The following is a 26474-nucleotide window of genomic DNA, read 5'->3' on the forward strand; positions in this document are numbered from 1 at the left end:
AATTATGTTGAACAAAAAAAAATATATATTTTTTTTTTACATATATATTACTTGTAATATATATATAGTTATATATATTGCTTTTTTTTAGCTTTCATTGAAATTTTTTTTTTAAATAATTTAAATTTAAATTATATATATATATATAAAAAAAATATATAAATATTTGAAATGTATATATATATTTTCATTTTCAGCAGATAATGGGTTGTGTGGAATTTAAAAAAAAAAAAAAAAAAAATATATATATATATATTTTTTTTATATTTTTTTTTTGTTTTTCATTGTATAACAGGTTTTTCTAAATAAAATATAATTTATATTAAATCTGATAATGGGCTGCATGGGATGAATAAAATTAAAAAAAAAAAATGTTTTAATAAATGCTTTTCATCAGGTAATGTGTTTTATAGAATATAGAATAAAAAAAATATTTTCTTAATTTTGTATAAAATATATATTAAATTGGATAATGGGTCATATGAGATAACTAAAATAAGAAAATAATAAATAAAATAATATTTTTAAAATTTCATTTTTCATTCGATAAATATATACAAAACGGAAAAAAACTAAGATTACCTCAAAAGTTTGATTTACTGCATCTACCAAGTAGGTTTTTGAGTAAAATGTTAATATTTGTTTTATTCTTTGAATGTTATAGGCTAATAACCTTTTTCCAAATTTCAACTAAAAATATTGTAATTTAGAGCTTTTTTAAATTTATTTATTTAGCAGAAAATGACAATTGATCAAAATAACAAATGTTGTCATTTGTTGTGATTGAAAATCAGGGTTATTCTACCAAATATTGATTTATTAACTCTTCTGAAGTTAAAACATGGGTATTAAAATCTGAAAACACCATCTTTTTGATTATTCTAATGATTGAAATGCTCTAAATGCCAACATTTTTATTTAAAAATTGGAAGAAACGTCATCAGTAGCTTACAGAATAAAAAACAAAAAAAAAAAAAAAACAAACTATAAATCATAAATCCAAATTGGTCTCTTACTTTTTCTCATGCAATATTATTTCCTACTGTTTCACTTTCTGTTCCACGGTACATTGCAACGTTCACACAGTGCGAATGCAATTTCATGTTGTCTTTAACTCTAGTTCATGTCACAACCACTGATGAACTATAAAACCCATAAAATGTCCATTTAGTAATGATTTTCCCACCCTGACATGGTTATGCTCTCTGGTAGAGAAAGAGGTCCGTACTTTAAATGTTTGTGGTTTGATACACGGGTTTGTAGAGCAGTTGTCCGCTGAAGAGTCTGCGTTTGATCTCCTTCCACAGCAGGCTGCGTTCTCTCTGCGATCCCTTCATGAAGCCGCGGTTCTCCTGCGCTCGGCGCGACAGGTACGGGATGACCTCGTTCACGGGGCCGTACGGCACATACTTGTACACCGGGAATCCCGCCTGACCTGCTCACAAAAACACAAACAGTTAAACACCATCAGCATTAAGATATGAACATCTGCTCCTTCCCATGCTGCTCTTCTCTCCACTCACCCAACGGGAAGCTGATCTGATCACACATTCCCAGCAGCTGTCCAAAATAAACCTTATTCTCAGTGGGAGAGAGATTCATCTCGTTCATTCTGTACAGAAAAACACACGTTAGACACAGAATCAATCTCTAATTGTGTTTAATGCAATTTATGCGTCTCTATTTTTTGCCTCTGCACTCACTTTTCTAGTGTGAATTTGACCGTGTCCTCATTGTGAGACGCCACCATGACGTTGGCCATCCTGTTGTGGTTGATCTCCTCCAGAATGTACTCTAGACACCTTACAGACAGAGATTAGGGTTCATAAAAGCTTCTAGGAAACAATCAATGACTGAGACAGGTGAATAAAAGGAAGTAATCACAAAATATGCGCTTTTGTTTATAGCAACGAGTCGAAACGTTTCCCTCACAGTGTGTGTGTGTGTAAATACTTACAGTGTTATGACGTGACACTGATGGGTAAAACAGGTAAACAGGTGTGTTTGGTACTGAATAGAGTATTTGTTTGAGACATGAGAGCGAAACTTGAAACATGATGTGTTATATTGTGTTATGGAATTGTGTGGGACAATCACAGATGATCATATAATTCATGGTGCAAAAATGCTAATGTGCAGGGTTCATACGCAGGTCATGGTACCATTTATGCCATATGTGTGTAAACTAAACTAAACTAAACTAAACTAAAATAAAACAAAACAAAACAAAACAAAACAAAACAAAACAAAACAAAACAAAACAAAACAAAACAAAAAACAAAACAAAACAAAACAAAACAAAACAAAACAAAAAACAAAACAAAACAAAAACGTTTGCTTTTTAACAGATAATTGTTTATGTGGATTCAAATAAATATATTTAAACAATTAATTTAATTTTAAATCAGATTTGCATTGTATAATGAGTGCTGGAACAAAATAAAATAAAATAAAATAAAATAAAATAAAATAAAATAAAATTGATTTTCTTCAAACAATGGGTTATTTCAAATAAATAAAATAAAATAAAATAAAAATGTTTGCTTTTTTTTTTAGACAATGATTTATTTGGAATAAAATAAAATAAAATAAAATAAAATAAAATGTCACTGGATAATGGGTTATGTGAACCAAAATAAATAAATAAAAAAAATAAAAAATTAATAATAATAATAATAATAATAATAATAATATTATATTATATATAATATATATATATATAAACCAATAATATATTCTCAAATGTTTGCTTTTCCTTAGACAATGATTTATTTGGATAAAATAAAATAAAATAAAATGTTTGATTTTCTTTAATCAGTGGGTTATTTGAAATAAAATAAAATAAAATAAAATAAAATAAAATAAAATAAAATAAAATAAAATAAAATAAAATAAAATAAAAAAACAATAAAAATAGTCACTGGATAATGGGTTATGTGAAAAAAGAGCATATTTAAACCCATATTCTCAAATTTCATTCAATAATGGGTTATTATCAAGAATAAAATAAAATACATATTTAAACAATTAGTATTACTAAATGCTTGCTTTTTATCAGATAATGGGTATCTTTAAACAATTAACATTTTTACAAATTTAATTTAATTGCATAATGGGCTAAATGGATTTTTTTTAAATGTTGCTTTTTATCAGATAATGGGTTATATGGAATAAAATAGAAAAAAAATTAAATATATAATTAAACAGTATATTTTTAAAATAGTTTCTTTTCGTCTGGCAATGAGTTATATGGAAATACTTTTTTTTTTTTTTAATTTTTCAGATAATAGGTTATGTATAATAAAAAAAAAAAAAAAAAAAAAAAAAAAAAAACATTTCAACAACATGTCAGCAAGAATTAACAGCAATCACTGCACACTAGTCAAAGTACGAAAACGGTGACTATAGATAATACGATGCAGTTTGCTGATCAGATTCATGCAATTCTCCATTTACAGGATGTGTTTTAATTGCACAGCACATACTTGTGGTACATCCTGTTGGTGGTGTCATAGTCAGGGTTAATGGGGTCTTCATAGCCGATCTCCGCCGCGCGGGATCTCTCCTGATACATGTACGCTCCTCTGACCAGCTTGGCGCCGAAGTACCAGCCCTCCCGCCGCGACAGCTCCACATCCACCGACACGTTATCATACGCCTCCTACAAACACACAGCGCTTGATTTGACTTTGTCATGGGACTCCTCATACACAAAATAAAACCTAAGTGCCATAAAATCATTAGAAAGTTGTATAAAAGGTCTTATGAAAGCCATATAGTGACATTACAGCAATGTCATCATGACTCATACTGTGACTCAGGGAATTTTGAGAGTCAAAAATTACGAAGAACGTTATTTTGTGGTTAACCAATCAATTTTAGAATCCATATTATGGCAGGATAAATACGAAATCTGACAGAATGTTAATTTGTGGATAACTAATCAATTTAACCACCCATTTTGTGGCAGAATAAATGAGAAATCTGGGTGTGGATGAGCGTGTGAAAGTGTGTATTTGGCAGGAACTGGACTGTGTGTGTTTCAGTGACTCACTTTAAGGTAGCACTGGTAGGTGTTGAAGATGTTGGGTTTTTCTCTGTTGAAGATTCTCTGCATCTCCAAGGTGAGTCTGCTGATTGCCGGCTGGAAATACGTCTGTTCTGCGTCCACCATCAGTCTCACGCCATTCTGCACAGCATGCTGGAACAAATACACACACATGAGGGTTATACAATGCCTTTCAGCTGTAACAGTGCACCTCAGTAAACACAGTTATATAACCGGGCCGCCTGCAGGACACTTTTACTTCCACCACAATGCCGCTGTCACACTCAACAACAGATGACTAAGACTGGGAAACAAAACAAGAGCTACAAATTAAAATCTTCGTTTCCCACACTAAAAACAGGTGAATAAGCCAGCAAGATACATGCAATTCCATTTTTTTAATATATTTATTTATTTTTTATTTTATACATATATATTATATATATGTTTATTATTTATTTATTTATGCATGAATGAATTTAAACATAAAAATAAATACATTTGTGGTATTCAAATTTATTAATAAAATTTAATTTGTAATTTTAACAAATGTAAAAATGTTAATACACTACCAGTCAAAAGTTTTTGAACTGTATGCCTCTTCTGCTCACCAAGCCTGCATTATTTTTATTCAAAGTACAAAAAAATTTAAAATTTAAAATAAAAAAAATTTACTATTTAAAATAACTGCTTTCTATTTTATTATATTTTAAAAAGTAATTTATTCAAAGCTGAATTTTCAGCATTATTACTGCAGTTTTCAGTGTCACATGATCCTTCAGAAATCATTCTAATATTCTGATTTGTTGTTTAAGAAACATTTTTATTATTACTATTAATGGAAAAACCAACCGTTACCGGCTGATTTCTGTTGCAACATTTATTTTAGATCTTTTACAACTTTTGCAGCCTCCTTGTGTGCCAGGTTACAATAAAACAAATCCAATAAAGGTCGTCTACCTAGCAGCATCTACAAAGTAACTTTTTAACTGATTTTTTTAAAATTATGAAATTATATATTTTTTTAAAAATATATTACATTTAAAATTTAAATTACTGTAATTACAAATAATTTAGTATAATTAAGTTTGCATTTATTTGATCCAGAGTACAGTAAAACAGTCAAATTTTGAAATATTTTTACTATTTAAAATAACTGCTTTCTATTTTAATATATTTTAAAATGTAATTTATTCCTGTGATTTTAAAGCTGAATTTTCAGCATTATTACTGCAGTATTTAGTGTCACATGATCCTTCAGAAATCATTGTAATATTCTGATTTCCTGTTCAAGAAACATTTTTATTATTATTATCAATATTTGAAACAGTTGAGTATTTTTTAGGATTCTTTGATGAATAGAAAGATCCAAAGATCAGAATTTATATGAAATAAACAGCTTTTGTAACACTACACACTATACTATTCAAAAGGGTGGAAAGTAAATATAGAAATTAATACTTTTATTTAGCAAGGATGCTTTAAATTGATCAAAAGTGATGATAAAGACATTTATAATGCTACAAAAGATTTATATTTCAGATAAATGCTGTTCTTCTAAAATTTCTATTCATCAAAGAAACCTGAAAAAAAAAAATCTACTACTACTACTAATAATAATAATAAATAATTTTGAGCAGCAAATCTGCATATTAGAATGATTTTTGAAGGATCATGTGACACTGAGGACTGGAGTAATGATGCTGAAAATTCAGCTTTGAAATCACAGGAATAAATTCTATTTTAAAATATATTAAAATAGAAAGTAGTTATTTTAAATAGCAAAAGTATTTCAAAATGTTACTGTTTTTGCTGTACTTTGAATCAAATAAATGCAGGTTTGGTGAGCAGAAGAGACTTCTTTAAAAAAAAATAAACATTAAAAAAAAAAAAAAACTTCAAAAACTTTTGACTGGTAGTGTATATACATATATTTTGATAGAATTAATAATGAATATATTATTTGCTATTAATAAATAATAATAAACAAAAAAAATATTAAATGTATATTTTTTAACATTATTTTACATTTTCTTAAAATCATTTAAAGCATTTTTAATTATACATGATCCAATAATTAAGAACATTAAATGCTATATTTTATCAGCCACTAAAAACTATTATAATCTTTACTCAGTCTATTCCATGGACTGTGTCTGAAATGCTTTAGATAAATGACCTCAGCATTTGCAGAGATAAAAACACTTTCATTTAGACCTTCAAATGTACATTTTCTTTATCTACCAACTTTAACAGCATTTACAATGTTTAAGACTAACTTTTTGTATTTAGTTTTAGTAATTTGAACTTTTTCTTGAGTTTGACATTGCATTTAGAAAAAAACATTTCTCTCTAAAGCATGCTTTTTTGCACATTAATGCACATCAGTATGTGTGTTGTGTTTATCTCACAGAAGATAAGAAGTCAGTCTTGTGACGCTCAGAACAGGCGTTTTAAAAACCTCCCGAGCCATAAGAAGTTAAAATAAAGTTGATTGTGTATTTTTGTTGTCTGTTTTATTATCCTCCTGACTACATTCCTGTGTTATTCAATGCATAAACCGGACCATCAGTGTGAAGCGTCACATGATAGTAAAGGTTAACCTGTACCGAGTGCTACTTTTCCACCAGAATTGCAACCAAGAGTTTATCTACCAACGTCTTCTTAGTCAAGCACAGATGTGCAAACACAAACAAGAGGGAAAATGAGACGCTCTTGCGTCAAACTGTGAAATGTAGTAAGAAAAGTGTCTGGTTAATGGCTGATTAGGGCCAAGTAACTCTGAGAGTAATGTCAAACATCAAATGCACACAGACACACACTCTGAATGGAAAAACCAACCGTTACCGGCTGATTTCTGTTGCAACATTTATGTACATTTTAGATCTTTTGCAACTTTTGCAACCTCCTCCTGTGCCAGGTTACAATGAAACAAATCCAATAAAGGTCATTTACCTAGTAGCATCTACAAAATAACTTTTAACTGTTTTTTTTTTTTTTTATTATGAAATTATATATTTTTTTAAAAAATGTATTAAATTGCATAAATAATTAAATAAATAAATTGCATATTTTATTTTTACATGTATTAAATAAATTAAATAAATCATTATATAATTTAATAATTGTAAATATGCACTTTAAAGAAGTCTGCTTTTTTGATCCAAAATACAGCAAAAGCAGTAATATTGTGAAATATTTTTACTATTTAAAATAACTGCTTTGTTCTGATTTGTTAAAATATGCTGATTAGTCCAAGAAACAGTTTAATTATTATTATTATTATCAATATTTAAAACAGTTGATCACTTTTGATCACCAGGATTCTTTAAACCTTTTATTTAGCAAGGATGCTTTAAATTGATCAAAAGTGATGCTAAAGACATTAATAATGTTACAAAAGATTTCTATTTCAGATAAATGCTGTTCTTCTGAACTTTCTATTTAAAGAAACCCGAAAAAAAAAAAAAAAAATCGACAGCTTTTTTTGAGCAAAAAATCAGAATATTAAAATTATTTCTGAAGAATCATGTGAGTGGAGTAATGATGCTAAAAATTCAGCTTTGAAATCACAGGAATAAATTACATTTTAAAATATATTCAAATAGAAAGCAGTTATTTTAAATAGTAAAAATATTTCAACATTTTACTGTTTTTGCTGTACTTTGAATTAAATAAATGCAGGCTTGGTGAGCAGAAGAAAGACTTTTTAAAAAACATTAAAAATCTTACTTTTGACTGGTAGTGCATACATATAATTTTTTTTTTTTTTTGTATTTTTTAAGTATTAAATGAATAATTCACTTTTTCTTTTTTTTATTCAATTGTAATTATTTTTAATATTATATAATTTTAAAAATCAGACATGCTGTCATTCACGGATTGTTTCCCAGTTTCGAAAAACTACCATCTGATTTCTGTCGTCATTTATATAACAGAATCTACAGAATATTTTTAATCAATTTTAAATGTTAATGTTTTGTAAGATTTGGTGAAATACCCTGGCGAGGACGTCCATTCTCTGTAGCATCCTCTTCATCTGCTTCTCCTCTTCGTCAGTGAATTTGCTCAACAGAGGCTCCAGGTGACCGCTCTTTGGACATACAGACAGTTCGCATGAGCTGAGCAGTGTATTGTGTGTGTATTATGTATTTTGTGTGTGTGTTTGTGATACTGTACCTCCATGTTGGGCACCACCAGCAGGTTGGAGATCTTGGTTGTGTCATTGATGAGGCTGTTCCAGTCTAACAGATCAATGGTTCTGCAAGAACAAAAAAGGAACATGGTTAAAAACACACCCAGGTCTAGTTTGGTTTCTATTGTAATATACTTTAGAGATTGGGCAGGTTAGTTTAAGATTAAGTTTTAGTGATAGTTGAGGAGTTTTACCCTGATGAACCCAGTTTCTCTCCAGTAAACCAGTTCTCAATGTCTGATTTTGCACCAACTCCCAGTTTGATCAAACTATCCTGCAAATAAAAAAAAAAACAGAATGTTATATATAAATACATTTATTTATTCATTCATTTTTGAATATATATATATATACACCATTAAAGGTTGACACTCTAAATAAGAAACTGCCAGCAGGTGGCAGTAAACGTCTCTGAGTCATTCTCTCATTCGATTCGTTCAAACAGCTGATTCATTCAGGAATGAAGTAAATGGCTCACTTTATGAATGGGCTTTTGAATCATTGACTCACACGATTCGTTCAAAACGAGGATTCATTCAGAAACTAAACACCGCTGTGTTGCTCAGCGACGTGCAAAAATTCTGCTATGGCTTTAAAGGTAATATGCTCTCTGCAAAACTGAGCAAAAACACATAATATAGTGTTAAAAATATAACAGTATCAATTTCTTATTCATTGAACTGTTGTATAAAAACACATTTAAGCTCTAATGCATACACATGTGTCTCAAATTAGTTGTTAACCGCCCTAAATATATAAAATTGATCTTATTTATTGTTCTAAAATACAAATTTCATTTTGTAAAAATCAACCCCCACATTATTTCCTGCTAAATAATAATATAAATCCACTTTGAAATGTAATTACAGAATACAAATGCATTGCAATGTTGTCTTCAAATTTGTGAATGAAAGCAAATTAAATATTGACCACACTAAAACACTAACATCCCAAACCCTGTCAATAATCTACTTTTGATATGCATTATAAACAGAGACTTCAAATGGCAAACAAACCTGCAGCTGTTCGAGTTCCAGCTTCTGCTCAAGTATTGCCATGCCGTCTTTTCCCTGATGGGCCGCCAACAGATTGAAGAACCTCCTCCACTTCACCAGCACCTCAGAAAACTGCAGCTTTAGGAGAAAAGAAACAAGATTAATCACAAAGACATCATCTTAATTGAAATAAACTTGAGCCAAGAGTGAGAAAAAGGGTAAAAGAGATACCAGGAATTGCGGCCGGCCCAGTGCGGTCATCTTAATGGCTGAGAATCCGTCGACTGAGCTTCCAGCTACAACACAAAGACAGTACAAGTTAAAAATTTGGTGTAAACGAAATGTCACTAAGAAACTGCTAGTAAATTTTGCAAATAATTAGAATGAAATGGCAAGTAATGCATGAATTAAACATGAAATATTTGCTTTATTTACAGCGTCGAAAAATCTTTTTACAGTGTAGTTATTCGTAATAATATTTTGCTCACCGGAAGCTTTGATGCAGTTGATGAACGTCTCCATGTGATGATCGCACTTGGCCTCGTCGGCGTAGAAATACGTGCGAGCACTGATTACGCCTCCACGCCGATCTCCAAATTGGCGATGAGCTTTGTACTTCTTCTCACGATGATCCATACCTGAATATGTATTTTAGCAAACACACAGTCAATTTTTGAGATACTGATTCAGAGACAACCCTCTGTTTTGACAATTTTCACAATAAATTTAGATTATGCTGCAAAAAGCTGTCATTTTGATGGCAAAATTAAACTCAAATGAATGCAAATGATCTATGTTAGTTCCATAATCAATGCATTTTTGCACTTCCTCATGTTTCCAGTCATTTTTTCTTTTGTCTTAAATAAAAAAAATATATATTATTTTTAATATTTTTAATAATTATTTTTAATTTAAAATATTTTTTGCACTTTTTGGCGATTTTTCAAACGCTCACAGATGCTCCGGAAGGAAAAACGATGCATTAAGACCCGGGGAGTGAAAACTTTTGAATCTGAAGGGTAAATTTAACTTATTTTGTCTTCTGGAAAACATGTTATCATCTTCTGTAGCCTTTGAAGGGCAGTCCTAAATAAAAAAATATGATATTTAGGATCTCTATTCCGTTTAAAAGTTTTCATCCCCCGGCTCTTAATGCATCATTTTTCCTTCTGGAGCATCAGTGAGTGATTGAACCTTCTGTAATAGTTGCATATGAGTCCCTCAGTTGTCCTCAGTGTAAAAAGATGGATCTCAAAATCATACAGTCATGGTTGGAAAGGGTTCAAATACACAAAAGTGTTGGAAAACCAAATAATTTGTGAAACCTGAAGGATTTTTCTAAAGAACAGCAGGCAGTTTACCTGTTCAGGACAAACAAAGCACAGCTGTGGATCATTCAGGTAACAACACAGTATTAAGAATCAAGTGTATGTAAACTTTTGAACTGGGTCATTTTTATAATTTCAATTATTATTTCTCTTGTGGACTATATGTAAACATCTTTTATGTGAAATATCTTATTCAAGTCAGTACTACATGTACAGTACTACTTTTGACCTCAACTGTAATTAGAGATTTATAAGCAAAAAGGCTGGTAATTTTTGACTGTGAACATCAAATATACAGGATTTTTAAAATTGGGTCAATTTTGATTTCATGACTAACAGAAATATGCACATTTAGAATTTAAAAATGGTTATTAACGCTGAACAGCTTTATGCAGCATGATGTCTATGACTGAAACCTTGAACTGCATAATTTCTCATAATACCTTATAGAGGAAAGCTTTCGATCTGAGATACAGAACACCCCATAGACTCTAAAAACATGAGCTTGCAAAGTTAATTTCAGCCCCTTCACCAGGAGAGCCCACGGTTAAACCAGCTTTAACCAGTCTGAGCAAGTGAAAGAGCTAGAGCCCCTAATACGCATAGAGCAGGCTATTTCAGCCTCAGAGACTGAGTCGACACGCTTCACGACTGCCAGCACAGCACGATCCTTGAGGCGAAGCGTGCTCGTCTGACATATGGCTAACGTTACTAAAAACCCAGTCAGATGAAACTAAAGGAACTACCAACACCCTTCCAACATCAATACTAAAAGCCCTGAAATAAAACTTTAAAAACACTGTACACTCATCGTTCTGAAGCAAGTGTTCACTGGTGTTCACTGAAAATAAAAAAAAACAATCGTTTACCAGATGCTTTGAAAACTACTACTAACAATATTATCAGATTTAGAAAAATAAAACAAAATAATAAGCTAAAATGTTTAATGATCAAATAAAATGCATCAAATTATATTAAATCATATAAAAACAAAGTAAAACAAAAAACAGCACAAGACAAAATAAAATTCAATAATAAAGTAATATTTAAAAAAAAAGCATGAAACTAAATAAGACAAAAAAGCACAAGGAAAATAAAAAAAAGAGCAACACAAATTAAAACAATAGACAAGACAAAAAAAAAAAAGAAATAAAATAAAACTAAATAAAGTAAAATAAAAAATAGAATAAAACACAACATAAAGCAAAACAAAAAAACAGATGGCAGAAAATAATAAAAATAATAATTTAAAAAAACAGCACAACACAAATCAAAAAAAAAAAAAAAAAAAAAAAAAACTATTCAAGACCAGACAGAATAAAAATAAAATAAGAAAAAATTCAAATAAAAAATAAAACAAGAGACAAAATAAAATTAAAATACAATAAAATATCATTCTATTTTTATTTTTTAGTAACACTGTGTACTGTACTGAACTGACTCTGACTAATTAATTTAATGTGTTATAACATATTACAGATTTATTTAAAAATAATAATAAAACCAAATTTTAATATTTATTTTTAATTTTCTTTTATTGCACTTACCATGACTCTCTTTCTCAGCCTCAGAAACACAGGAGCTGAAAAACAAGGCGAATAGCACATTATTAAGAGTAAAGCTGTGCTTTATTAATGCTAGCGCAAGTTTCTGCAAGTATGTCACCTTTAAACCAGGACATTTTACACATGAGCTCCTGTTAGCCTTACTAAAAAAGGTGTTGAATTCACTGGGGGCCATTAAATGATGCAACACATGAACGCTCTGACACACAGTGACACGATGTTCCGCACTTGGCCAGGAACCCGTCCGATTCACAAACGCTGGCCCAATTCAGATTTCAGTCACAGACATGCGTCACTCACTTTGCGACACAAGTCTAAGTCAACAAACTGAATCAATATGAAATCAATTTCAGATCAGTTTAGAAACTCAAACAAGGGTGAAAATTCTTATTTGAGAATTTAACGAATAATTTATCCCTCTGTGTTTCCAGTCTGCCTGTGAGGGAAATTAAATTGATCCAGTGCAAACTGGAGCTATGTAAATAAGCGAAAGCAGGAACGCTCTAATCCAAAAGCTCAAAGTTGAAGCCTGTGAATGATAAGTATGTCAAGTATTTGACCCGACCTTCTGTCCAAACAAGACATGGGGTTGCAAGCATTCATACTGCAACATGCACTCATGAACTGTTATGAACTATTTCAATGCTAAATGCAAAAATCGAGGTATATATAAAGACAAAAGTGCCTAGCAGGTGCAATCAGAAGTCCTTGGCTTTTTAGTGTTTTTTTGGCGATTAATTATATATGTTTTTGCAAGTAATTATTATTTAAACGTATAAAGAATACTGTGTGTGTGTGTGTGTGTGTGTGTATATATATATAAATTATTTATTTATTTATTTAAATTAAATATATATATATAAATATATATATACATACACACACACACACACATACACACATTTTAAATTTACTAAATTTTAAATTTTCTCTTTTTCTGCATTGAATTATACGTTTACAGAGCTTTGATCATAAAACTAAGCTTTTAAATATCATTTTACTAAGATATATAAAACATAGATCTGATATTTATATGCATTTTATGCAAGTAGTGTAATACTTTATAAAGATCTAAGAATTTCATCTGACTTTTTTGGCCATATGAATATCAGCATCTGCACCAAATTGCATATTTTTGTGTATTTAGATTCAAACTGAGCTCTATATTCTTCTATCATACTGTATGAGCCATAAAACCCTGAAAAAACACATATTCAAACCTTTTTGTCATGTTGTCTGACTATTATAGCACATGTAAGGCTTTGTAGGGTAAAAACATTTCTCAGAGTTGAAATATGTACATATACCCCAATAAAACTCAGTGCATAAAATAGGTCACATGATTGTCATATCAGATATCATTTCAATAAACCACATGATTTAGGGAATCATTCATGCCTGTGACACAAAGTAGTACAGTATGGGTTATACTTACAGATAGAGGTTTACCTTAACCATAAACAAACCTCTAAGCTCAACTACTATGTAGTAATGATGCATGGTTTATAAAAATGTAAATGACTACCCTAAAGTAATCGACTTTTATTGCCTTGGAGCTGATTGTATGTTGTAAATGGTTTTATTGAAGTACTGTTTTTGTCTGTTTCGGAAACCAGTGGCTGTAAAATGTCTTGTTCTCAGCAGCCCAATGATTTAATAGTACAGAGAACTATATCAATGTTTTTGAATATGTTACCATTGTAATACAGAATGTAATTCTCTGTTTAGTATATACTAACTGAATACTAGGTCTCAGTTTACCCAAAACACTTTGTGTAACATTTGCAGTGTGTCAGTGTATGTGTGTGTTGTTACTCAGCAAACTGGCTTTTTGCCTTGAGTGAAATGAAAGCACACTCCCACAGGGATGAAACAAGCTTCCCTTTTGTGTTTTTTATAACCTAGACTAATTCATAAAGTAGTATATTAAACTCTCAGCTCAAAAAAGTATTCCTAAATAAAGATTTAACCTCATTTACGCAGTGTTTTTTACAATTCTTGCTATCTGCGACACACTTTTAAATGTCAACTGCTCGTGACAGGCTTTGAGTTACTCAACATGCCGGCCTGGGTTTCCTCGCTCAGCCTCATGTGACCGCATTCCACGAGGGAGGAGGAGGACAAACACCTCCCTTTTTTAGCCAATCAGGCGGTGGGCCTTGGCTGGAACTGACCAATGGGGAAGAAGGTAATAGGAGACTGTTTCCAATAGTGCAACCAAGAGTGTGACATGGCACTGATGAGTCAAAACTCTGGCTGGAATTCAATGTCAGGTCACTTTTTGCTATCTGTGTAGGTCAGTGGAAAGGAAAATAAGGTATTGGGTTTATACTCACTCCATCTCCTTCTTCTCAGCCTCTTCTTGAGTCAGGTCCTCCTCCACGCTGTAGTCCAGAACCGAACCCACACCAAACGCCTGGTTCTTCTCGATCAGAGGTTTGATGGCGTTCTGGTCTTCGCCTGCCACAAACTGGCCGTAGAAGGTCATTTTCATCAGTTTCTCGAAGAGCCGCTGACCAAAAACCTTCCTGCTGAGGTCCATCAACTGTGGATGGAAAAATGAGGAATATAATGTCAATAAAACAATGATACAAATGGCCTAGTTTTTTTAAATAAATAAAATATTTTTATCAGGAATTTTAAGGGTAAACCATAAAAAATATATTTTCTTTACTTGGTGAAAAAAAAAAACTTAAGACATATTAAAAAAAAATAATAATAAAAAAAAAAATATATATATATATATATATATATTTCTGCTAGTTCCCAATGAGATATTTTTCATTTGATGTACTAAAATAAATAAAACTAAAACTGAAATAAAAATGTATAAAAATTATACATTCATATTAAAAAAAGAACACAAAATGACTAACACATAAACTAAAATCAGAATGAAAATAAAAAAAAAAAAAAGACTTTTGCTGTATGTAAATATATATATATATACATATATATATATACACACACACACACACACATATATATATATATATATATACACACACACACACACACACACATATACACACACACATATATATATATATATTAGTAATATTGTGTATTTAATTATTGTTTCATAACTGTTTTATTTACTATTTGTTTTTTACTTTATTACTTATTTTCTTATTTTAACAATGAGTATTTAATTATAATTTAACATGCATATAAACATACACACACACACACACACACAAACACACACACACTCTTTTATTTATTACTTTGGAATTCCTTATTTTAGTAATAAAATGAGTATAATCATAATGTAACATATACATATACACACATATATACAGTAATATTTGTCTGTGTGTACATAATTGTTTTCATAACTGTTTTTTATTTATTATTTGTTTTATTACTTATTTTAATAATACAATGCGTATAATTATAATTTAGCATACATAAACACACACACACACAATAGTAATATTGTGTCTGTGTGTGTATAATTTTCATAACTGCTTTTTATTATGTTTTATTACTTTTTTAAATAAAATGAGTATACTTATAATGTAACATGCACATAAACACATACATACATATATATACATGTGTGTAGATATACATACATATAATGTAATTAATATATATCTCTATCTCTTTATATTATCACAAACATTTGATAGATAGATAGATATGTGGGTGTGTTCGCGTGTGTGGAAAATTCAAATTAATAATATTACAAATCTGAATCAATAAAAGTTTTTTTAAAAATTAATAAAAAAGTTGTATAAATAAATAATAACAAAAAATAACATTCACTACAACAAATATTATTGAGTTCGGTAGTTTTTCGAAAATCAAGATTTTACTCGCCTCTTTATTTTTGTCAACCAGGAAATCAAAGGTGCAGAGTTTGAACACCAGCAGACTCCTGAGGAGCTCCAGTGTGTCTTTGCTCTTGTAGGCTTCTTGTGTGTTGTCGAAATCGATGGAGATCCTCTGGCGCTCCGTGTGCGCTTTCCCGCTGATGAGATCCACATCGCAGGGCTTCTCTACTATGGTGCAGGACGGATCCAGCGGCGTGTCCTCCGTCTTCAGCTCCTTGTGCCGAGTGGATGCTGCGGTGGAGCGCAGCCTCACGCCGAGAAACTGAGCCGGCTTTACTCTGGCCAGAGCGGGTATAACTTTACAGTAGGACATGTTTACAAAGTCAGGTGGATAGGATAAAGAAAATGTAACAGTGTTTCTTGTAACGATGGAGGTTTCTAGATGAATGAGGTGGAAACACACCCCGGACGGGAGGGTCATTAAAGCGCGCTTAAAATATGCAAATAAATTTCAGCGCTCTGATTGGTGATTGGCTCCCGATCTGTGACGCACATTGCGTCACTGCATATGCTAAAATTACTTGATAAACACCTGATATTTGTTTTGCATTGCAAAATTTTCGTTCGCAAGAACACTTTGCCTAGATTGGAAGTCTGAAATTTCCCACACGAATATTTTTTTTTACCCTCTGACTGAGGTTTTCTTCGTTTACCACCTTTGATATGTTCTTTTTTCCCGTTCCTTTCCTTTTGTGTTTGTATTTTAAATGTAGTGCTGTTTCTTCTTTGCAATAAATAAATAAATAAATAAACCCCTGATATGTTTTCTCAATAATAAGATAAAAACAAGGGGAAGCCTGATATAAAATAATGCATAGACACTGTAAATAATGCACATTTGGTCCATTGATTAAAATACTGAATTAAAATAAAATATTAGATATTGGATAAAAACATAAAATAAACGAAAATTAGATATAAGAAATAAGTTTGGAGCATTAAAATAATTAACTGGAAATAAATAAAAACTAAAACTTAACAAATGCTGAAATAACACTAAATTTTAAGTTAAATTCTAAAAATATAAATACAAAAAAATAATAAAATTACCAAATTAAAAAACAAAATAACTAAAAACTAAACAAAAAAGAAAAATACAGGCTCATTAAAAAATTAATGAAGAAAATATTATATTATAATACTAAAATAACACTGATTGGCACCTATATTTCATATCTGGAGGCACAACCTTTGTAAAATCTAACTGTATCTACTAGTTGAAACTACCTATAGTGATTAATGACATTTCCATACCTCAATACTGGTAGTTTCAACCCACTCTTCTTTTTACAAAGGGCTCTAATTATCTAGTATGTCTTTCCATTGCTTTTTCAATTGATTTCAATGGATCTCCACCCATTGCTTGTCGCTTCAGAACAGTCCAGTGCTTTGTTTTCTGCCATCCCGGGCCATTATCCTGCTGGAAGACTAATTCATGGTGTCAACAATATTGTCCAGGCCATTTTAGAGTTTCTGTCTATTATAAGCTAAGATTCAGTTGCCTATTTTGGTAAACAATACAATGAAATGGCCTTGTGTTAGTAAGGTTGATAATGAATACCAATCTTTATAGCAACAGTAAAATGACTGCTTTCTGCCAGTTATGCCAGAATGTGCTTCTGTTACCATAATCTCTAGTTTGAGGTTGTTGACTCAAGTACTTCAGATCTGAACACCTAATCAATATGACGTTACACAGCCAATGACTTTCTCAGTGACTCATTGGATTGATTATTGTGTTTGTTCATTGGAAATCATGACCACAAAACACAAACCTTTGCTGTATGACTCTCTTTTAGTTTTGTTAACATTTGTAAATTATATATGTATGTATTAAATTAGTTTTGTTTTGTGATTTTTTATAATTTTATTATTTATTTTATTTATATATTAACTTAAGATTTTTCCTTAGCAGTTTTAAAAAAATCAAGTCAGGAAATAAAATGATTTTATGGTTTTAACTTCTAGTTACCTATAATAACAGTCTCTGTTTTGGTGATTTTTATTATTTTTTTAGAAGATTTTTTCCAAATATTTTTTTCAAGTCAAGAAATAAAATAATTCTATGGTTTTAATTTCAGTGAACTATAATAACCCTGATGCTAATGTTGCTGTTTGACAGTATCTGCATTCATCTGAAGATATTTAGTATTTCAGTGATAGTTAATGCAGTATCTTACTATGTATATTACCAGAACCTTCACTTTTTTGTTTAACCAGCTCAGCATTTGCGTATTCAGTGAATGAACCTTGAGACAATAGTACCGTCAATACAAACCCTGATCTCATGGATTATATGGGTGTTGTAGCATGGAATGTGGTTTTTCTTGTCTGTGCACTGAAAAGATGCTCAGTACTGCTTACTTATGTAATCACATTCAAAGATATGAAGTCATAATTCACTTCCACAGGTTCCTGAATGGGCTTTATATCCACTGTGCAGTGCATCAACGTCTAATGTTTACAGAAAGTACAGGGTTTGAGCAAACAGAGTGCTCTAGTGACACCAAATGGTCAGTCCATCTTAAATCAGGACACATCGTGTAGTAAAAGACACTGCAAATAAACTTTTGCATTTCAGTCTTTAAATTAATGGGCTGATGAGACTTAGAAATCACACTTTGGTACTACATTCACCCATTTCTTCACAACAAATTAATATTATTAACATTTATGAAGCTTGTTTTGAGCATAAAGCCTTTTAAAATACAGATGAGCACATCAATACTGCCATCTGCTGGACAAAGCAGGGTAATGAACTTTTTTGCACTTTTTCAACAAAGAGGGCTTTACATTACTCAAAAGTATTTAAATTAAAAAAAAATATTAATGTATTAAAATGACATAACTATAATACTAAATAAAAAGCTAAAATACATATAAATTAAAATGTTAACTGAGATGCATTTCTTATTTTTAATGCAACAATAAAATAATTCTAACAAAATGAATTGTGGTTAATTTAGTATATAAACACAGTGGTGGCCAAAATTATTAGAACACTAGTATTTCCACCAGCTAAAAATGGTTTTAGGTTAGTTATTTCTATCTTTTGTTGTAGTGTGTCAGTAGCAAATACGAGTTTACATTTCCAAACATTCATTTTGCCATTAATTGTAATAATCCAGTGAGATTTTTGTTTGCACAAGCAGTCTGACAACATTCAGTGCTCCACACAAATATCTAATCTCATCATTCAGTGTGTCTGGAATGATTTGAAGAAACAGGAGACGGACTAAATCCAGAAGAACTGTGGCAATGTCTCCAAGATGCTCTAAGAAATCTACCTGCAAAGCTACAGTACTGTTAAAAGTTTTACGCACTTGTGTAAAAATGCTGTAAAATGAGGATGCTGTCAAAAACAATGTCGTAAACTAAATTAAATCAGCAGTTGGTATGACCATCCTTTGCGTTTAAAGCAGCTTTTGCCCTAAGCGCACTTGTGCATAGTTCTTCAGGTAGGTCTCTTGAAGCATCTTGGAGATGTTGCCACAGTTCTTCTGGATTTAGTCTGTCTCAGTTTGTTTCTTCATGTCATTCCAGACAGACTGGATAATGATGAGATCAGATCTCTGTGTTAATCAAACATCACCTGCAATTCCCTCTTGCATTGCACACAAAAGAACCACTAGATTTGAACGATTATGGATCGTCAGGTTTATTCATACAGAATTAAGTTAGCAACACATTTACAAATCGTGAAGTATGCAACATAGCACACAATAACAGGTGGTCGAGTGACATTTTATCATGGTTCGGTAATCAGTCTCTGTCTGTGTCCCCAGGACAATCCAGCTGGAAGATGAAACACGCTGAAAAAGCCAGTGGACCATCCAACGGGGTCACATCAGGAAACGGGATGGTTGTAGAACGAATGCTTTCCAAACGGCATCATTATTCTTCATCCTTCTGTTCGTAATTGTGTTTAATGTGTTTCCAGAGTTTCTACAAAAAGAAAAAAAGCAATTAGATCACAGCACACAGGATAAGCACAAAACATTTTAGATACGTTATCAATTATACTCATTATTATATAAACATTTCCACTGTACAGAAAATATGAATTAGTTGAGTTCAATACTACTACAGTGTTCAAATATCAAACTTTTGACATAAAATGAGATTATAATAAGGACAAGATGAAAACATTTATATTAGTATAACACCCACATATGTTTTTTAGGCTCTAGCTTGTCTTATATTTGCTTATTTAGTTGTAGTTAGCCAGGAAGCTAACCAAGGTCAGTCTACCGGTGGGTCATGAGGAAATCAACCGAATTCAACCGAAAAATAACTCACCCCCCGGTTTATGTTTTCAAACACGGCATCTCCAGCCTGATCAAACACCCTCTCGAAAACAACAGCTCCCACCATAATGGTTATGGCGAAAGTTGACGTTCTTCTGAAGAGCAGATTGTAGACACTTCTTGCGAGCGCCATGATGGTCAATGGAGTCTTCCGGAAGAGTGGGCGGGGCGGCGCGCTGTCTATCAAATCCCTCGACCAATGACGCTACTCTAATAAAATCTTTATTTTAAGAGAAATACGTTTTAAAATAAACCAAATACGTTTGAAATGTATATATTTTTATGTTTTAATTTATATTTGAACATGTATAAACATGTACAATTATCTTTGAGATATACGTCTAATATATTAAATAGTTTGTAACAGAAATCTGACTTTGGAAATTATCATATTACATGTGTTTACTATATAATTTACTGTTTTACTTCTAAATATTTTACATTTGAGGGTAATGATGTTGTAATTTAATCAATTATGATCATTGGCCACCCCTTTAAGAAGGGAATGGAGTATTCTTGCTCCCTCCCGCACTCGTTTAGTTTCGTCCGTAACCCGGTAGATTTTCCTGTGACCGTTACAACTTCCTTTCTTGTGGCAGCCATCGAGCAAAATGGTGAGGATTTTACTGAAACCGAACAATCTGAATCAATCCTGTGTGTTATATATGTTGAACGACACTGAAAAAGAGTTTTAAAGACACATTGAGTTGTGCGGTAGTGTTTTAGCCCAGTATTTGAAATGATGATGGTGAAATAAAGTGAATTTTGAGTGATGAAACGATGGCTGCTCGAAGTTGACTGAAGTCCGGCGGTGGTCTGTGCTGTTTAGCCTGCTAGCATAGCGATTTTAAACAGGTTTAAAATGCTATTACAAATGCATGAAGTTAATATTATTTAACTGCTTTAGGATATTGCGGGTTTTAGCAATCAACAGCAGTTAAAAGACAAATGACAGCTTGTTATAACATGTTTGTTTAGGCGGAACGAGTTCTGAGTGACTGACATGCGTTTCCAAAGCGTTAACATCAGAAACCCCTGATGTTATTTGTAGAAAATTGTTCATGAAAAAAACCTAAACCTTAGTAACCATGCATCTGTATGCTTTTGATGTGTATTTACAGTTCCAGGGGTCTCCATAATAGCTACTTTTTTTATTAAGTAATAAATGCACAATTTGATGTGGTTAAATGCTAATAAATACTTTGTGTTTTGTAGGCAAAGATCAAGGCCAGAGACCTGCGTGGAAAGAAAAAGGAGGAGCTGCTGAAACAGCTGGATGATCTTAAAGTGGAACTTTCCCAGCTCCGCGTTGCCAAGGTTACCGGTGGAGCTGCATCCAAACTCTCCAAGATGTGAGTGATGGGATGGAGTTGGTTGTGTTTGTCTGTTTACCAGAGATCAGCATTATTGGTGACGTGCGTTTGGCCTGAATGTACTGTATGGGAAGAACAATGATCTGGGGCCCCTTTTGCGTTTCAGTGCCAGCTTTACTGTGATGGGAATGTGTGCATGTATATTGGTATATAGTGTATTCTGATCCATAAACAACAAAGACATTCAGTATACACTACCAGTCAAAAGTTTTTGGACTGTAAGATTTGTTTAATGTTGCTGTTTTGCTCACAAGGCCTACAGCAGAAATCGTAAAATTGTAAAATATTTTTACTATTTAAAATGACTATTTTCTATCTTAATATATTTTCAAATGTAATTTATTCCTGTGGTTTCAAAGGTAAATGTTTAGCATTGTTACTCCAGGCACGTAATCTTTCAGAAATCATTGTATTATTAAAATTTTCTGCTCAAAAATATTAATTGTTATTATCATGCTGAAAATGGCAGAGTAGAATTTTTATTTTTTATTTTTTCCAAGTTTTCTTTGAATATGATGTTCTAAAATAGAGATCTTTTGTAACATTATAAATGTTTTTAGCATTACTTTTGATCAATTTAAAGCATCCTTGCTTAATATTGCCTCCAAGCTAATGTTACAGAATCTTAGTTTCAGATAAATGCTGATCTATGCATCAAAGAATCCTGAAAAAAAAAAAAAAATACTCCACTGTTTAAAATATTGATGATAATACAACATTTTCTTGAGCAACAAATTGGCGTATTAGAACGATTTCTGAAGGATCATGTGGCAGTGAAGACTGGAGTAATGATGCTGAAAATTCAGCTTTAATTACAGGAATAATTTACTTTTTAAAATTTATTCAAATAGAGAAGTTATCTTAAATGGTATAAATATTAATTTTACTGTGTGTTTTTGATTTATCTTAGATTTGAATAAATGCAAGCTTGGTGGGCAGAAGAGACTAATTTAAAAAAAAAAAAAAAAAAATTTAACTTGACTGGTAGTGTATACACACTTTCTCCAGATCTTAAAGTTGTAATTCACCCTTCTATAAATTAAGGCCTAAAAAAGGTCTTGAATCAGAGCAGAAAGTCATAAATTCTTATTTCTGGCACGGAATGTTGCATGCATTTCTTTAGTGTTATTGTTTTGTTTTTCTTTAAAAGTGATCAAGAAACCATAACAAAACTAAGCAAAATTTATTTATTTTAGTTTGATTAAAACAAGAACAAACAATTTTTTTTTTTTTTTTTTTTTTTTAGCCCATTGGCAGATACGTTCTTGTCTTAAGCATAAACTCATTCATGGTCAGCATTATCAGAAAACAAGACAATCTTAATAAAAATCTTGTAAATGCATTTACTTAAAGAAATACTGAGAAAGAACATTACAGTGTGATCAGAAGCTATAGTATGAAAATAACTCTTATTCTAGTGGTTGAGAGCCAAGCTTTTTAATCCTCAAGCTTTTTTTTTTTTTTTTTTTTTTTTTTTTTTATTTAGACTAGAAAAACTCTTAGTCTTAAGTTAGCCTTCATAAAACCTGCTGAAACCTTATCTATTCAAAACATGTTTTGGTATAATTTGCAGCCTTATTTCTATTGCATTTTATTTAAAAACTGGAATTAATTGAAGATCTTGAAGAATGAAATGTAAAGCATCATTCTGATGTTCATTTCCTCTCATTTCAGCCGCGTTGTCCGCAAGTCCATCGCCAGAGTCCTCACAGTCATCAACCAGACACAGAAGGAGAATCTGAGGAAGTTTTACAAGGTCAGTTTAATGCTTTTGAAATGCATTCATGCACACAGACGTTTACACGCTCTTCTGTCATTTTACAATTTTTAGATCTAGTTTGAAGAGAAAGTGAAAGCCTGGACAAATATTTTTGGACACCAAACTCCTAAGAGAGCTTGATTGTGTTACTTTTAAGTGTTTGTTTAGGTGGGAAGCTGTAATGACATTAGAGTCATGTTACAGTCTTTATAATCAGATGACATAAGACACAAACCCATTTTTTATTTTAATTTTTTTATTTTTGTTTTTAAATGCACTCCAGCAAGACTAACACCCAGCACTCCTCCTGATAAAGTGGAGCTAGTGTGAATATTCTCTTGCTAAAGAAATGACTGTTCATAGCAGAGTCTTTAAATGACACTCATCTGCTGTGAGCAGCCGACAAAACCTTTACATCCTATCTTTTATTTAACTACAGCTGTAGTCAAATTCAACCCAGTTACTTTCTTCAAAATGTATGGTAATGCTAATGTAGTGGTTTAGTAATTTTTATTTATTTATTTTTTTTTTTTTCCCCCTCCAGGTACTTTTGTAACACTGTTTTGCATTATATTACCTTGCTAATTTTTTTTTTTTTTTTTTTTTTTTTTTTTTTTTTAACTGTTAAAAATATGCACTATAGAGAAGTAACTACATTTTTATAGTTTTAGATTTAATACCTGAAGAGTCATCACAGTCTGTGAAAACACAGTCTGTGGATCTGTCTACTTTTGTAATGGAAGGTTTTACAGCTGACGTGTACATATTGATGTTTGTTCAGTCTGATCGGTGTCCACACGTCCTGTTCTTCTCCAGCTGCTTCCTGCCTTGTTGATTCTAACAGTCCTGTTCTATTCATTTTCAGGGTAAGAAGTACAAGCCTTTGGACCTGAGGCCCAAGAAGACGCGCGCCATCCGTCGTCAGCTGACAAAACACGAGCAGAACCTGATGACCAAGAAGATGCAGAGGAAGTCCCGCCTCTACTCCATCCGCAAATTCGCCGTCAAGGCTTAAGAGAGGCTGTACTGTTGTTTTTCACTGAAAAAATAAACACCCCACCCTGGAATTAAGACACCTGAGTCTGTGTGTGTCTCTGAAGCGGGAATAAGAGTTCTTAGGAAATGTGATGGACGTGGTGATAGGATAGAATGTTAACGTTATCTGTGTTTGACATCAGTTGGGATGCTTTTTCCATTGGAAAAAGTCTCTGTGTTACAGCTTAAATATTTGATTTGAGTGATTTAAATTGGTGAACCTACTTTACAGGGGTTTGTCTGTGGTTATTAACCATAAAATTTATGGCACTCACACAAACTTGAGTTCTTCATTAGAATTTGTATTTGATTTTTATAAAATGTATGTGCAGCTAATACTGCCTTCAAATAGGAAGTTTCTAATTGTAGTTTTAAAATCTTAATTACTATAAAGTGATTTTGATTGAGGAGAAAATCGTTCTTAATGTGTCACCCTGGACCACAAAACCATAAGCAGCATGGGTATATTTGTAGAAATGGGCAAAAATACATTGTATGGGTCAAAATGATTTTCTTTTATGCCAAAAATCATTAGGATATGAAATAAAGATCATGTTCCATTAAGATATTTTGTACATTTCCTACCATAAATATATCAGCTTAATTTTTGGATGGTAATATGCATTGCCAAGAATTTCATTTGGACAACTTTAAAGGTGATTTTCTCAATATTTAGATTTTTCAGATTGCAGATATTCAAATAGCTGTGTATCAGCCAAATATTGTCATATTCTAACAAACCATATTTAGCTGAGATACAACTATTGAAAATCTGGAATGGCTACTTAACAGAATAGTCCTTATTAGGGATGTCACAATATTCAATATAATATTGAACCGTTCAGTACGACATCCACGGTTCAATTCGCGCTTGTGAATTGCGTTTTTTTTCTGGTTTTGCATTTAAGTAACTTCCTTGTTTAATTTCTCTCGAACTTTGCTGTGTGTGCCCATGACTTAACATGCTGAGATGAGGAAACGCTTCCACGCTTGTATTTGAAAAAGCAAAACACAGAGCATCTTTCCTTCTAATGAAATGCAATGATAAGCCTTTCTAAACCTGTTGTCCAACAAAAGAGAACATTATAACTTTTTACTTCACAGCATCAGTCGAGTGTTGAAAATAACTTCCTTTTGTGATCTGACGTGGATTCTTATCATAGAATGAGGCCGACAATATATTCTACACTATATGTCGATTATGGCTTACAAATATCATTATGAAAATACCCAAGATGGCTTGAAGAACACAGATAAACCATATGTTATTGCAGACGAGTGTTTATTGTCCTTACATCTCATTATTCTAAATGTTTAACGTTATGCCTTTATCCATATTAGAGAAACCGGAACGGAAAGTAATCAGTGCTAAAAAACATTCGGATATGGCAAGCTATCAAAACCGATCCGAACTGAAAACATAGGTACGTATTAAACCGTGGACTAACTGTATTGTTGCATCCCTAGTCCTTATGACCCTAAAACACACACATCATGAAGCTTGTGATCAGGGTTGCCAAAACCCATCCAATTGCTACTCAAAACTAGGGTTCCCCTGGTAAAATTTGCATTCCAGGGGCTAAATATCACATTATTGGACATGCTTTCACTCAAAAGGTAGTAAGGATATCGTTAAAATAGTCTATATGACATCAGTGGTTCAACTGTAATTTTATGAAGCTAAAAGAATAACTTTTGTGCACAAAGAAAACAAAAACAATGACTTTATTCAACAATTTCTGATTTCACATGGACTATTTTAACGATATCCTTAATACCTCTCTGGGCCTAGAATGTGTCAGTTGTGTTGCTACCTACGCAGGGTCAGAAAGCTCTCAGATTTCATCAAAAATATCTTTGTGTTCCAAAGATGAACAAAGGTCTTATGGGTTTGGAACAACATGAGGGTGAGTAATTAATGACAGAATTTTAATTTTTGGCTGAACTATCCCTTTAACATTAAAGGAGAAGTCCACTTCCAAAACAACAATTTACAAATAATTAACTCACCCCCTTGTCATGTCATTGTC

General features: G+C 31.7%; 3 protein-coding genes across 3 annotated transcripts; 1 reads left to right on the forward strand and 2 right to left on the reverse strand.

Moving 5' to 3' along the window:
- Positions 1–899: 899 nt before the first annotated feature.
- prodha (proline dehydrogenase (oxidase) 1a) lies at positions 900–16366 on the reverse strand. The gene is made up of 14 exons (XM_051093458.1): positions 15957–16366; positions 14468–14676; positions 12114–12148; positions 9727–9876; positions 9470–9534; positions 9260–9376; positions 8438–8517; positions 8228–8309; positions 8049–8141; positions 4055–4201; positions 3486–3661; positions 1704–1802; positions 1524–1612; positions 900–1435 (listed from the first exon to the last, which is right to left on the reverse strand). The coding sequence occupies exons 1-14, from the start codon at positions 16281–16283 to the stop codon at positions 1230–1232; spliced, it is 1875 nt and encodes a 624-aa protein (XP_050949415.1). The 5' UTR covers positions 16284–16366; the 3' UTR covers positions 900–1229.
- A 3246-nt stretch (positions 16367–19612) lies between these two features.
- On the reverse strand, positions 19613–20441 carry LOC127152019 (cytochrome b-c1 complex subunit 9). The gene is made up of 2 exons (XM_051092412.1): positions 20270–20441; positions 19613–19915 (listed from the first exon to the last, which is right to left on the reverse strand). Exons 1-2 carry the CDS (start codon positions 20408–20410, stop codon positions 19865–19867), a joined length of 192 nt encoding a protein of 63 aa, XP_050948369.1. The 5' UTR covers positions 20411–20441; the 3' UTR covers positions 19613–19864.
- A 333-nt stretch (positions 20442–20774) lies between these two features.
- rpl35 (ribosomal protein L35) lies at positions 20775–24480 on the forward strand. Its single transcript, XM_051093793.1, has 4 exons — positions 20775–20891; positions 21493–21629; positions 23325–23406; positions 24275–24480. The coding sequence occupies exons 1-4, from the start codon at positions 20889–20891 to the stop codon at positions 24422–24424; spliced, it is 372 nt and encodes a 123-aa protein (XP_050949750.1). The 5' UTR covers positions 20775–20888; the 3' UTR covers positions 24425–24480.
- Positions 24481–26474: the final 1994 nt, after the last annotated feature.

The sequence above is a fragment of the Labeo rohita genome, chromosome 21, assembly GCF_022985175.1.
Source record: "Labeo rohita strain BAU-BD-2019 chromosome 21, IGBB_LRoh.1.0, whole genome shotgun sequence".
Lineage (NCBI taxonomy): Eukaryota > Metazoa > Chordata > Actinopteri > Cypriniformes > Cyprinidae > Labeo > Labeo rohita.

Bases quoted from the DNA above. Each gene is read 5' to 3' on its own strand.
- rpl35 (XM_051093793.1), top strand. The intron at 21,630-23,324 runs GTGAGTGATGGG...CTCTCATTTCAG, and splicing joins GCATCCAAACTCTCCAAGAT to CCGCGTTGTCCGCAAGTCCA. The intron at 23,407-24,274 runs GTCAGTTTAATG...ATTCATTTTCAG, and splicing joins ATCTGAGGAAGTTTTACAAG to GGTAAGAAGTACAAGCCTTT.
- LOC127152019 (XM_051092412.1), bottom strand. From the start codon at position 20,410: ATGGCGCTCGCAAGAAGTGTCTACAATCTGCTCTTCAGAAGAACGTCA. The intron at 19,916-20,269 runs GTGAGTTATTTT...TTCTTTTTGTAG, and splicing joins TTGAAAACATAAACCGGGGG to AAACTCTGGAAACACATTAA.
- prodha (XM_051093458.1), bottom strand. From the start codon at position 16,283: ATGTCCTACTGTAAAGTTATACCCGCTCTGGCCAGAGTAAAGCCGGCT. The intron at 9,535-9,726 runs GTGAGCAAAATA...TTTGTGTTGTAG, and splicing joins CAACTGCATCAAAGCTTCCG to CTGGAAGCTCAGTCGACGGA. The intron at 1,436-1,523 runs GTGAGTGGAGAG...TTTTGTGAGCAG, and splicing joins TCAGATCAGCTTCCCGTTGG to GTCAGGCGGGATTCCCGGTG.